The 12,509-nt window shown below is 46.2% G+C and overlaps 1 protein-coding gene across 1 annotated transcript in view; it reads left to right on the top strand.

Annotated features, from left to right (window-relative positions):
- USP4 (ubiquitin specific peptidase 4) overlaps positions 1-12,509 on the top strand; it is a 131,927-nt gene that overhangs the window by 76,523 nt on the left and 42,895 nt on the right. Inside the window, exons 12-13 of the mRNA XM_065408657.1 lie at positions 4,224-4,307; positions 5,209-5,303. Coding sequence (XP_065264729.1) covers positions 4,224-4,307; positions 5,209-5,303 — 179 coding nt within the window. The remainder of the gene's footprint in view (positions 1-4,223; positions 4,308-5,208; positions 5,304-12,509) is intronic.

Raw genomic sequence — 12,509 nt, 5'->3', positions numbered from 1 at the left:
GACTTTTGTTTTTCCTCCTTTAGTCTAGAGACCATTTTTTTGCCGAATGTGATGGTACTTTCAGTGAATGGGTCTGCTTTGAAGTTCTGCTTGCATTTTGCATACTAATCTGATAAGTTGGATGTTGTTCCTGGCACATAGTTTGTTCTCCAGTCTTGTGGATTATGCTTCTTCGAGACCATGCATTGACAAACTGGTCATAATTTTCTGGTATTCGTTCAATATTTCTTACAATGGCATCGAGGTCATTGGAGAAGCTCTTCCATTTTACTTTCTTAAAATTAAAGCAGCACCAGCATTGTACTGAGTTTGGCATTACAGCTGCATTCTGGATGGCGATGGGCTGGCGCTGCACGTGTGGAATTGGGCCCAAACTAAGTTTGTGACCTGAACCAGTTATGTTGTTGCTGATAAATGCCAGATCAGGGTTGTAGCCTCATTTCCATCAGCTGCTGTTGGAAGAACTGGAGAGCTTAGGATTCTGAATTAAGTGGTGTGCATTTGGCCACAATTCAGCTAGTTCACCATTTTCATCAGTTACGCGATAGCCCCATTTGACGTTGTGACCAATGATCACCTGCGTTTTGTCACGTTCAGGGTTGTGGGCTTGTTAACTTGAATTGTTTGCACTGCAGTTTATAGACAGACACGGTGGAAATGCTACCAATGTTTACAGTCAGGACTTCAATGTCATTGTTATCAGTCATAGATGTGTTGTTGATGACAAGATTAAGTTAGACAAAAATGGCACTGCCATATTGCTTGTGTGGTCTTTCAATTGTCAAGTTCATCCCAAATATCCAGGGCAGTGGCTGTTAATCCCTCTCTGTGTCTCCTGGAGGCATAATATCTGGCAGTGAGAGTAAGGGCACATTTTGGCTATAAGGTCTTGTTTGGCACCCAAGAGCCCTTTGACATTTGCTGATATTATTATCAGTGCTGCCCTGATGAGGACCCTTTTGTATGATGCTGATGACTGCGTCAACCTTTAGGTACAGTTGGTAGGTTACGCTGATGACTGTGTTGCTCTGTAGGCCTAGATGTATTCTTTAGTTTTACTGTAATTGTAGGTGTTCAGCAGGATTTGCAGATTCAGAGACGCTAACGGGGACCAGTATGTGAACACTCTTGTAACTATGTTCAGTGTCACTCACCAGGTACGACGTAGCATCCTGTTTAAATGCTCAGTTTGGGAAGGCGGTGCTACAGTTTCTAATTCATTAAAACTCCTCTCCCACCTTCCATATGGGCAATACCGCTCACTGCTCCCCTAGATGGGAATGTTCAGAGGCCCTCAGAGAAGAAAGGCAACTCATCAGTAACTGTTGTTCTTTGAGCGTTGCCTCTGCTCATTCACAATACCTTCCTGTATTCCCTTTTACTTCAGAGTTCTCCATGTAAATGGGTCTCTGCAGTTCAGGAGAAGGAATGAAGGTGATGGGGCTGGTGTGCTCCCTTACATAATCTCGTGTGCTGAACATTTGGTACCAGAAGGGGGTGTGCATGCATTTCCTGACAACAATGCTTTTGAAGAGGGTTCTGAAGGTTGATGCTGGATGGGAGGGGCCTCAGGTGTGTCTGCTTGCACAGAGGAGACTCTTGAATGACAGTTTCTGGTAAGTGACCTCTTTCCTCTGATATGTCACTGGCATGGTGCATGTTGACTTGTCCCTTGGAGCAGGAATCAGGAAGTGGGCAATGTAGTAGGAAGAGAGCCTGAGACATAAGCCCTTGTATCAGAGGCTTGCTATGAGGCAGGACCTGCTCACAGAATCTGGCAAGAACAGGGCTGATATTGCAGAAATACACATTCCTAAGAAGTGCTAAGCACAGAGTACTCACGCAAACATCATCCCGATATCAAGTGGTACCAGAACATCCTGATATTAAGGATGGTATAAAAACATTCCATAAGGATAACAGGAACACGCTGACCCCTACTAAAAGATAAGGTCAGAATGACAATATGTAATAAAGATGTTTTGATTGAACCAACATGTACAAGGTGATAACTAGCCACATCGGGGGCAGTAACTATGTCAGAGGTAGTACATAATTTGTTTGTATTAGGGTATAAAGATGTATCTCAGAGGGAGTAGCTTTGTCCAGAGGGGGGAATGGAAAGTCTGCCATTCACTGAGCTGCATTCTTGTCATGGGCATACATGTCTTACTATCTTTGTAGAGTCTACCAGGTTCTATTACCATGCTTTGTCAACAATAAACCTGGCCTGGTGCCTTTGTACCTTAAGGATCTTGTGGTCATTGGGCAGTTCGCTTGAGGTCTGCTGTGATGGCTTTCTGCGCAAAGCTGGGGCAGCACACGGGGAGAACACACACACACACAGCCGAACATCTAATCACAGGCAGGAGACAGCTATTGCATGAGCTGAATAACATTTTTTTTGTACAGAAAAGCTCAATTCATGTGGTGGCATGGGAGTGGGGCACTCAGTGCTGGAAGGCCATGGTGGGCTGCAGGTGCCTGATGCCGGTAGGCTCTGGTAGTGTTGATTGGCTCCCGAGGGGTTAGTGCTTGCTTGGAGAGCCTACCATTCCTGGGATGAGGAGGATGGAGACTAGTGGAAGGCCTTGAGCTGAAGTGAGGGGAGAGCTTGACTCCTGGCGTTAGTCTCAACTTGTCTCTTCTTCTCGTGTCCGGAAAATATTTATTCCTCTCTGCAAAGTATTCCCAGTGGCCATAGGAAATCTCTAGTTTTAGCCAGTGCCTATGTGATATCCTTATGGGAGTTAGATAGTTCTGGAGAAATGATTTGCAGGAAGACACATTGGTTAACTCCAATTTACATGAGGTATAGTAGAAATCCAGCCAACCTGACCGTGGCTTCCTCCTTTCCTGGTGCGTGCTTTAGATCGGGGTGGGCAAACTGTGGGCTGGATCCAGCCCACCAGCTGTTTTAAGCCAGCCCTCGAGCTCCCTCTGTGGAGCGGGCCTTGCCCTGCTGTGGCGCTCCAGCCGGGGAGCAGGGTCGGGTGCAGCTCCCGGAAGCCGTGGCATGGCCCCCCTCTGGTGCTCCTGCCAGGGAGCAGGGTTGGGGGCCGCTCCATGCAGCTCCCGGAAGCCCCGGCATGGTCCCCCTCCGGCTCCTACGCACTCCAAATGCCCCGCTCTAATGGCCCCCTCCGGTGCTCCAATGGGAGCTGCAGGGGCGGTGCCTGCGGATGGGACAGCATGCAGAGCCGCCTGGCCGCGCCTCCACATAGGAGCCAGAGAAGGAACATGCAACTGCTTCCAGGAGCTGCTTGAGGTAAGCACCGCCTGGAGCCTGCACCCCGGAGCCTTCCCCTGCGCCCCAACCCCCTGCCCTAGCCCTGATGCCCCTCTCACCCTCCGAACCCCTCGATCCAAGCCCGGAGCACCCTCCTGCACCCCAAACACCTCATCCCCAGCTCCACCTCAGAGCCTGCCCCCCCAGCTGGAGCCTGCCCCCCTTCCCACACCCCAACCCCCTGCCCCAGCCCAGAGCACCCTCCTATTACCCCAAACTCCTCATCCTCAGCCCCACCCTAGAGCCCGCATTTCCAGCCTGTGCCCTCACACACACCCCCATTCCCCCAGCCCAGAGCCCCCTCCCGCACCTGAACTTCTCATTTCTGGCCCCACCCCAAACCAGAGCCCTCACCCCAACCCCAATTTGGTGAGAATTCATGGCCCGCCATACAATTTCTATTCCCAGATATGGCCCCCGGGCCAAAAAATTTGCCCACCCCTGCTTTAGATGCATAAAGTCAAAACCTTCTGGGAGAGTTTCTCTAGGATGGTACCTTTTGCAATGTTAATTGCAATATCCAGTGGCTGGAAATGGAAGCAATTCAGAGAGCAAATAAGGCACAGATTTTTCAACAGTAAGGGTATTTAACCATTGGAACAGCTTTTTGGGGTAGTGTGGTGGATTGTTCCATCATTTGAAATCAAGATTGGATGTCTTTCTAAAAGTTCCACCCCAAGTTATTGGACTAGACAGAGGAATTGCTGGGTGAAATTCTGTTATCTGTGCTGTGGCTGTCTGGGCTTCAAATCTTTAAATCTGAGCCTGAGACACTGAAGACAGCCAAGTGTGACTGGAAACCCCACTTGCCATAGAATTCTCTGCTTTTAAGATGTCAGGACTAACGAATGGCCAAACTCCCATTTGCTAACGTTCTGCTCCATGCTTGGATTTATTTTGCCTCGTGTAAGTTTAACGTTCTCTCTGTTTCCAGTATCGGGTAGTTGTGCCAATGATGGGGGCTGTATCAGACCTGTGTGAAGCTCTTTCCAAACTCTCCAAGATCCCTGCAGAAAATGTAAGACCAAGCACACACAATAATTTTGCTAATAAATGTGTTCTTTCTTTTTAAAGCATTTTATTATTGGAAAAACTTTGAAATGGACAATAAGCAAAGAGGAGCAAAATAGTAACTAAGCATTAACTAATTGGACTGATATATAACTCCTTGCTTGCCTGAATTCTAAAAAGAAAGCCATGACACAGGCAAGCCCTGTTCACTTTGATACCTCCATTATAGTAATGACAGTAATAATGGTTTTAAAAAGGGGATGTGTGTGTGTGTGTGTGAGGGAAGAGAGAGAAAAATGACTGCCACTACCATTGCAACTTCTCTTAGTTTATCCTTTTTGCCCCTGATATTACTACTTTGGGGGTATCTATTCCTTAGAAACCTCCTTAGTAGCAACAGGAAATGGGATGTGCTTTATCTTTCTTAAGAAGTGAATAATTTTATTGCCCATTAAAACATCAGGCTTGAAACCTGTGGTTCGTGGGAAGTTGTCTGGATTCCCATGTATATAACTTGTTACCTCATGCCAGTTCAGAGGATTAGTTCAGTTCCTTTAAGTGTTCGGTTATCTCTGTCTTACATCCCAGCCTGTTGGGCCTTGATGCACTGGGATGTATGATGATATCTTCACAGGACAGTGGCCACTGTGGTTGACGTGAAGCCACTGGGAGCTGCAGGTACTCAATGCCTCTGAAAAATCAGGCCCAATTGTTATTCTCTGCCTCATTGGTCTGATTAGATTCAGATAATAGTATGTTGGATCAACCATAAGGTGTCACTATAGAGCCTCCATCAACACTTTGGTGACGTGTACATTAAAAATGTCAGAGAGAGAAAAATGAGGAACTGTTTCTAGAATTGTGAATTATTTTAGTTTGTCTAACTGTCTCTAACTTCACTCTTTTAGATGGTGGTGACAGATGTTTATAATCACCGATTCCACAAAATTTTCCAAATGGATGAAGGGTTAAGTCACATCATGCCAAAAGACAACATCTTTGTGTGAGTAACCATCTCTTTGGAAAGTGCAGCGTTGAGAAGAATGTGCTAGGAGATGAGATTTTGGGCTTCTGTATATAAAAGCTGAAATGTTTTTTCCAACCCCCAGCCTGCCTGTAGGTTGTCCTTCATCTAGTGGCTGCTCTTTGGCCCTATGCCTTTAGCTAGGAGCTAGCTGGGCAGTCTGGGGGCACCGTTCTCATGCTTGTCCCCTCAGTGGATATGCTTTATTTCCAGTAGTGATCACAGTGTGCTAAGTGCTTTCCTAATATAAGTCAAGGTCTCTATTCTGAGGAGCTCTTAAGTCTGAATGATTATTTTCTAGTCACTTTGTGCTTATGTTCTATAATTTATAGGGATGCTGCCAACTTATTTTGATCTTCTGTTACTTATTTGTCTTGCTGTAATGCTTTTGAGGCTTCAACAGAATTTGTGGCTTCCTTGTGCTGGGTGCTGTACATATACGAAGTAAGAGACAGTCTCTGCCCCAAGGAGGTTACAGTCTAAATAGACAAAGGGTGGAAGAAAGGAAGTAGTATTACCCCCATTTTGTAGATGAAGAATTGAGGCAGAGAGAGAAAGCGACTTACCCAAGGTCACATAGGAAGTGAGAGACAGACGTGGGAATTGAACCTAGAATCCTTAAGGCAGTTCCTTAACCACAAGACCATTCTTCCTCTTTGTCTAAAAAAATGGATTTTAGTCTGAGGCTTTGTTTTAGAAAGCTGTTTTGTTGCCTTTGCTGGTGTAAAGTCAGGTGTTCGTTTTCTGGTAAGCAGCTGATATGTCATTCAAGGATGATCACTGCATGACATTGCAGTCTTGTGCTGTCCTGTCACTCTAGTTGTTGTGGCATTGTCATTGAGTAGTAGTACCAGAGTTTCCAAAAAGCTGTCAGTATGTTATTTCCTGTAATTGTGAACTTCGTCATTGTGGGACAAGTTACAATTATTTGGAAGAACATTTGGATTCTGTGTAGTTTGTTCCTTGTGATTGACGTGTTGTGGGGTAGAAAGCAGTGTCTTCAGTTATTGAGTGCCAAGTTATATAATCCCCCAAATTACTAAAATGTATAGTCTAGAAAAACAAGAAATAGTAGGCCAAATCTTAATAATTATGTCTCTTAATACCAACTCAGGGATATCATTCCCACTGTTTTAGTCACACATGGTCCTTTTTATGCCTCTGGACAGTGGTTCTTAACCCAGGGATCCACGGACTAAGTTTGAGGTCTGCGAAAGACTTAGACTGAAAACTGACTGAACAGAATTCAACTCAACAATAGATTTCCAAGGGGGTCTGCACCTCCATTTGAAATTTCCAAAGGGGGCTGCAAATGAAAAAAGGTTGAAAATCACTATCTTAGGGGACACCAGGATTGAAGACAAGCAAAACAATCGCAGTTATTAACTATGACTATTTCCTTATTAAAGAAAGGAAAATATAAACAAAACACAAACAACATGCAATGGTTACTTCAGTTACCGTTGCTTCTCTATGACTCTGTGGACAGCTTTTAATAGAGATTACACTTTAGAGAATGGGTCTGCACTTGGATGGGACACTTTTATGTAGGTAAACTACAGCCAAGGTTCATTAGTCCCAAAATCAATACTCAGTCCTTTCCGTGTGTCATAAATAACTGAAAAAGTTTATACATGGCAAAGGGTAGGTAAGTCCTGCCTGGTTTATTATGGATAAGCTAAATAGTTTATAAATACTCACTTTTTCCAATCTTAATTAATTGTTATATGCAGTGCTGTTGTAGCTATGTCAGTCCCAGGATATTAGACAGACAATGTGGGTGAGGTAATAGCTTTTATTGAACCAACTTCAATAACTAGTGCTAACTACTTATGCTAAACTATCTGTTCGACCTTGTATTTAGCTGGGACATCTGAGTACCTTTCCCAGACCTCAGGAAGAGCTTTGTGTATCTTGAAAGCTTGTCTTTCTCGCCAACTGAAGTTGGTTCAATAAAAGATATTACCTCACTCACCTTGTCTCTCTAATCTTAACTAAGTCCTATGGGTGGGGTGTGGGGGGGGGGAAGAGTATTTAAATCAGTTACTTAAAAGAAGCCATTCTAAGAATGGTCTTGTGACAAGTTGTTAATGAATATTAGGAATCTTAAATGCTATCCAAATCCCACAATTTCTGTTTATCAACTTTAGCTGGTGCTTCGAGTAGTGTCCCTTTGGGTGCTCCACTGCAGGTGTACATGTGCCTCTTGAGCCCTTGACTGGAGATTTTTCTGTTAGCAGTGTTTGTTTGGCCTGCACATGCATCCTCTGTATCCTGATGCCGCACACCAAGACTATATAGGGATGCGTGGGTGAACTGCCTTCAGTTACTTCTCAACTGCTTTGGCCTGAGATGGAGCCTTAGCGTGTCTGCCTTGAGCGTGCCCAGGGCCGGCTCCAGGCACCAGCCGAGCAAGCTGGTGCTTGGGGTGGCAGATTGAACGAGGCGGCATTCGGCCCAATCCTAGGGCGGCATGGCCGCCTTTTTTTGTTCCAAGAGGCGCGGAGGATGGGAGCGCCCTGCAGCAAGCCCGGCAAGGCATGCCTCGTCCTTCCCTCCCTGCCGACCGGAGCGGAGCCCTCCTGGCAGGCGGCAGGCGGCGCGGCGGGAGGGGCCGCGTCGTAGCGCCCCGCTGTAGCCCTGGCCGCCCCCCTTCTCTCTCTCTCCCGCCCGCCCGCTCCCTCCCCCTCCCCTCGGTTGGCCTGTCCCCCTGCACCCGCGCTCCGGCTGCGCTGCAGGTTTTTGGTTTTTTTTTTTGCTTTCCCGTTCTGGCCGCCCCGTTTTTTTGTTTTTTGTTTTGCTTGGGGCAGCCAAAAAGCCAGAGCCGGCCCTGAGCGTGCCTCAGCTATTTCCTTGTGCAGTTTATCCATAGTTTTTGGTTTAGGATTAGGTAGTGAATTTAGTTGTTAGTTTATAGTTAGTTAGCTATGAGTAATGAGAGGATTTACTTGTTTCGTCTCCCTGTTCCTCCGGGAGCCTTATTTTCCTGGCAGGGCATGCCTGGCTTCCAAGGTTTCAAATGTTGCCTTTCTTGTCGAGAGGCTATGTCAGTAAGTGGTGGCCACTCCAAGTGTGTTGTTGCTTGGGGGAGTCCCATGTCTCCCAGAAGTGCAACTTCTGCCTGGCCTTCAAATTTGGGGCCAGGAAGAACAGGGAAATTAAACTGAGGCTGCTGCTGAGGGCACTTCAACCCACTTCTGAGTCAGGTCAGGAGACTTCCACTGTACGCCTGTCTCTGGACAAATCCAGCACCCCTTCAACAGCGGTTGCAGGTTTTCCCTAGAAAGGGGAAGGCTATGGAAGCCTCAGGGAAAGCATCAAAGAAGAGGCACTTGGCCTGTCATCATACAAAACTGATCTTGTCCTTTGTTAGATCTATGGTCTCAGAAGCCTCGACCTCTTGGCTTGGTACCATAGAGATGAAAGACTCCTCCTCTGGTACCAGTGGGGACGGCGAGTCCCAGAGCTCTAAAGAGAAACGCAGCTCAGAGATGGTACCATCTATGAGAGACAAGGAGGGCAAGGATAAGCACTTCAGGGTGGAATCATCGGTTACAGCCCGCCACTGGTACCTACCTACTGGCACCCTTGATGCCCGGTAAACCACAGCTCCAGATACCAATGGTCCCTGGGATGGTATGCTCCCAATCAGTGGTACCATCTACTTCGGCCACATTGGTACTGATCCGCCGCTCGGTACCGCAAGAATCATAGCATATCAGGGCTGGAAGGGACCTCAGGAGGTCATCTAGTCCAACCCCCTGCTCAAAGCAGGACCAATCCCCAACTAAATCATCCCAGCCAGGGCTTTGTCAAGCCGGGCCTTAAAAACCTTGAAGGAAAGAGATTCCACCACCTTCCTAGGTAACCCATTCCAGTGTACTCTAAGGACTTGTCTGAGATAGATGAACCAGAGTCCCCACTGCTCATGGGTATCAAGTGTCTCTTGGTACTGAGACCTCAATCCCCAGATTACCATCCTCCTCTGGTACCATAGGACTCTCCACCCTTTTCTGTTGGTGCCTCTCCCCCCTCATTGGGAGGATATTGAGGAGAATAAGGGAGACTTCCATTCAGTCTCTATCTCTGTACAGGGTTCTCCTATGTATCTGTGTAGGAACCTGTTTTTTGACATTCACAGAGAAGATCCTTGTGCATGACAACAAGGGTGGTGGGATCCCTGGACTGCACATTGCCAGCAATTTGCCAGACCACAAACAGCTATACATTGTACAGTCATCAACTCCCACCATTAATGAGGCGTTCCTGGACTCAGCTAACACTGTGTGGCAAACACCCACTGCCATTGTAAAGGGACAGATAAGAAATATTATGTTCCCCCTCAGAATTTTTCTTCTCCAGCCCTCCACCTCACTCCCTGGTGGTGCGTGCGGTAAATGAGAGGCGTAAGCAACACTACTCCAGATCTACCCTGTAAGGACCAAAAGAGGCTAGACCTTTTTGGATGGAAATCTTATTCATCCATGACCCTGCAATTTCAGATCACAAACTATCAGGCGATCATTACTAAATATAATTTTACAAGCTATAATAAATTTACTGAAATTTCTTCCACAGGGAAACATAGGGAACAATTTCAGTCCATCTTCTCACTTTTCAAGTGTCCTTGGAGGCCACAGACAACACTACCAGGTCCATCTTCAAAGCAGTTGTTATACGCAGGGTGGTGACTCTGGCAGCTATAATCCCTTCAGTAGAGGCAGGTGATTGGTTTTCAACCTTTGACCTACAAGACAACTATTTCCATATAGCAAGACACCCATCACAGAGGAAAAACGTACATTTTACTATAGGGCAGGATCATTTTCAGTACTGAGTACTTCCGTTCGGCCTCTCTCTGGCTCCACAGGTGTTCTCAAAGTTCCTGGTGGTGTAGTGGCTGCTTACTTCTGATGAGAAGAGATTCTAGTCTTCCTGTACCCTGACAAATCGCTGCTCAAAGGCTGATTTTATGAAGCAGTGCTGTCTTCTGCTTTCTCTTTTTCAGGAATTGGGTTTACATCTAAATGCAAGAAAATCCACAATTAGCCCCTGTACAGAAAATACAGTTGATAGGAGCATACTTGGATTCATTGGTAGATACTACCTTTCCCACAAACAGGTTCATAACTTTGTCAGGTCTGATCAGGACATTTCAAGGAAGTCCTTGAACTACAATAAGGAACTGTCTACAGCTCCTGGGACACATAGCAGTTTGCACCTTCATCACCGACCATGCAAAGCTATCCCTCTGCTGCTTTCATGGCTGGCTCAGAATGACTTATTCACTGTCCAGAGACACTTTGGACAGACAGGTCACAGTTCCCCTATAGATGAGGAACTCCCTAGACTGGTGGAAAAGAATTAGCCCAGCGTTTGTGCAGGCATCCCTTTCATTCACCTAGCTCCAGCAACAACCATAACAGATGAATCACTGTTGGGATAGGGTCATCTCAGTGCCCTCACCACTCAGGGCATATGGCCACCTCAGGAAACCAGTCTCCACGTCAGCCTGCTAGAACTTGGGGCAGTCAGGAACATTTGCTTTCATTTCTTACCCCTCACTGGGGCAAATCAATCAGGATCATGACAGACAATGTGACCTGCATGTTCTATATCAACAAACAGGGAGGAGCAAGATCCCTCTCCCTGTGCGCCAAAACTATGAAACTGTGGAACTGGTGTATAACCCATCAGATCCAATCTTTCAGCCGTCTGTCTCCCAGGCATTCAGAACGCCACAGTGGACATTCTCAGTAGGCGCATCTCCTAGGACTACGAATGGGAGTTGGTCTTTCAGAGTTTCCTGTGTGTTTCAAAGGTGGGGATTTGTACAGGTGGATCTCTTTTCCATGTCCAAGAACAATAAGTGTCCTCTATTCTGCTCAAGAGGACGCTAGCCACCACTCTTGGACGAAGGGTCTGGTCTAAGAATTTCCTCCAACACAACTAATACTAAGGGTGCTGAACAAGATCAGACAAGACAAAGCTATGGTTATCTTTACAGTACTGATCTGGCTGATATATGCTTGGCACTCTTACCTACTCCACCTGTGCGTCCAGTTGTCGTTCAAATTTCTGACCTTTTCCCATCTCCTTTCCCAGGGTGCAGATCATGTGTTTCACCCCATCATAGGGGTTCTCCACCTCAGAGCATGTTTCCTCACTGGTTCGCAGGGTTAGAATCTTCCTGCTCTGCAGAAGTGCAGCAGGTGTTACTGAACAGTAAAAAGGAGTCAACCCAAATTACTTACCTGCAGAAATGTGAGATGCTACCATTGGTGTCATTGTCACTGACTTGTGCTTGAATCTGTATTGCTATGTCATCCAGGATTACCTGTTGGATCTAAAGAAATCAGGGTTGTCAGCTTGACTAAGGTTCAATTGGCTGCAATATCAGCGTTTAATCCTCCAGTAGAAAGGGTATACATATTTACTCATCCTATGTCATTAAGGTTTATTAAGGGTTTTGGGAATCTCTACTCTCCAGATTAGGACCCCGCTCCAATTTGGGACTCAGCGTGGTACTTAAATATCTCACAAGACCTCTATTTGAACCAGTGGCAACGTGCATAACTCATCTATGAAGGTGGCGTTTTTAGTAGCTATCACATTGGCCCATAGGGTTGGAGAAATTGGGGCCGTGATGGCAGGTCCCCCTTTACAGTGTTCTTCAAGGACAAGGTATCTTTATGCCCATGCCCTAAATTCTTACCTAGGGTACTATTGGAATTTCATCTTAACCAGTGTTTTTGTCCAAAACTGCATAAGTCTCAACAGGAAACCTGTTTTCATATCTTAGATGTTAGAAGGGTGTTGGCCTTCTACCTAGGTAGAATCAAACAATTTTGGAAGGCACTTAGACTGTTTCCATCGCAGACAGATCCAAGGGATCCACAATATCTCCCCAGAGAGTGTTGAGGTGTATCTCTGGGTGTATTATTGTTTGTTACAATATAGTCTCCCACCAGTGGTGTTCATCTCCCCCTACCCCCTCCAGAGGTGATAGCTCATTCTACCAGATCACAGGCAACATCCACAGAATTACTCAAGAACATTCCAGCATCTGAGATATGTAGGGCTACTACATGGGCTTCAGTACACATTTTCTAAACACTATGCCTTAATCCATGCTGCCAGATCCAATGCGGCACTTGGTAATGCGGTGCTATCTTCAGTTCTGGA

This window comes from Emys orbicularis, chromosome 7, assembly GCF_028017835.1.
Source record: "Emys orbicularis isolate rEmyOrb1 chromosome 7, rEmyOrb1.hap1, whole genome shotgun sequence".
Classification (NCBI taxonomy): domain Eukaryota; kingdom Metazoa; phylum Chordata; order Testudines; family Emydidae; genus Emys; species Emys orbicularis.
This window is presented reverse-complemented; position numbering and strand designations above follow the sequence as displayed.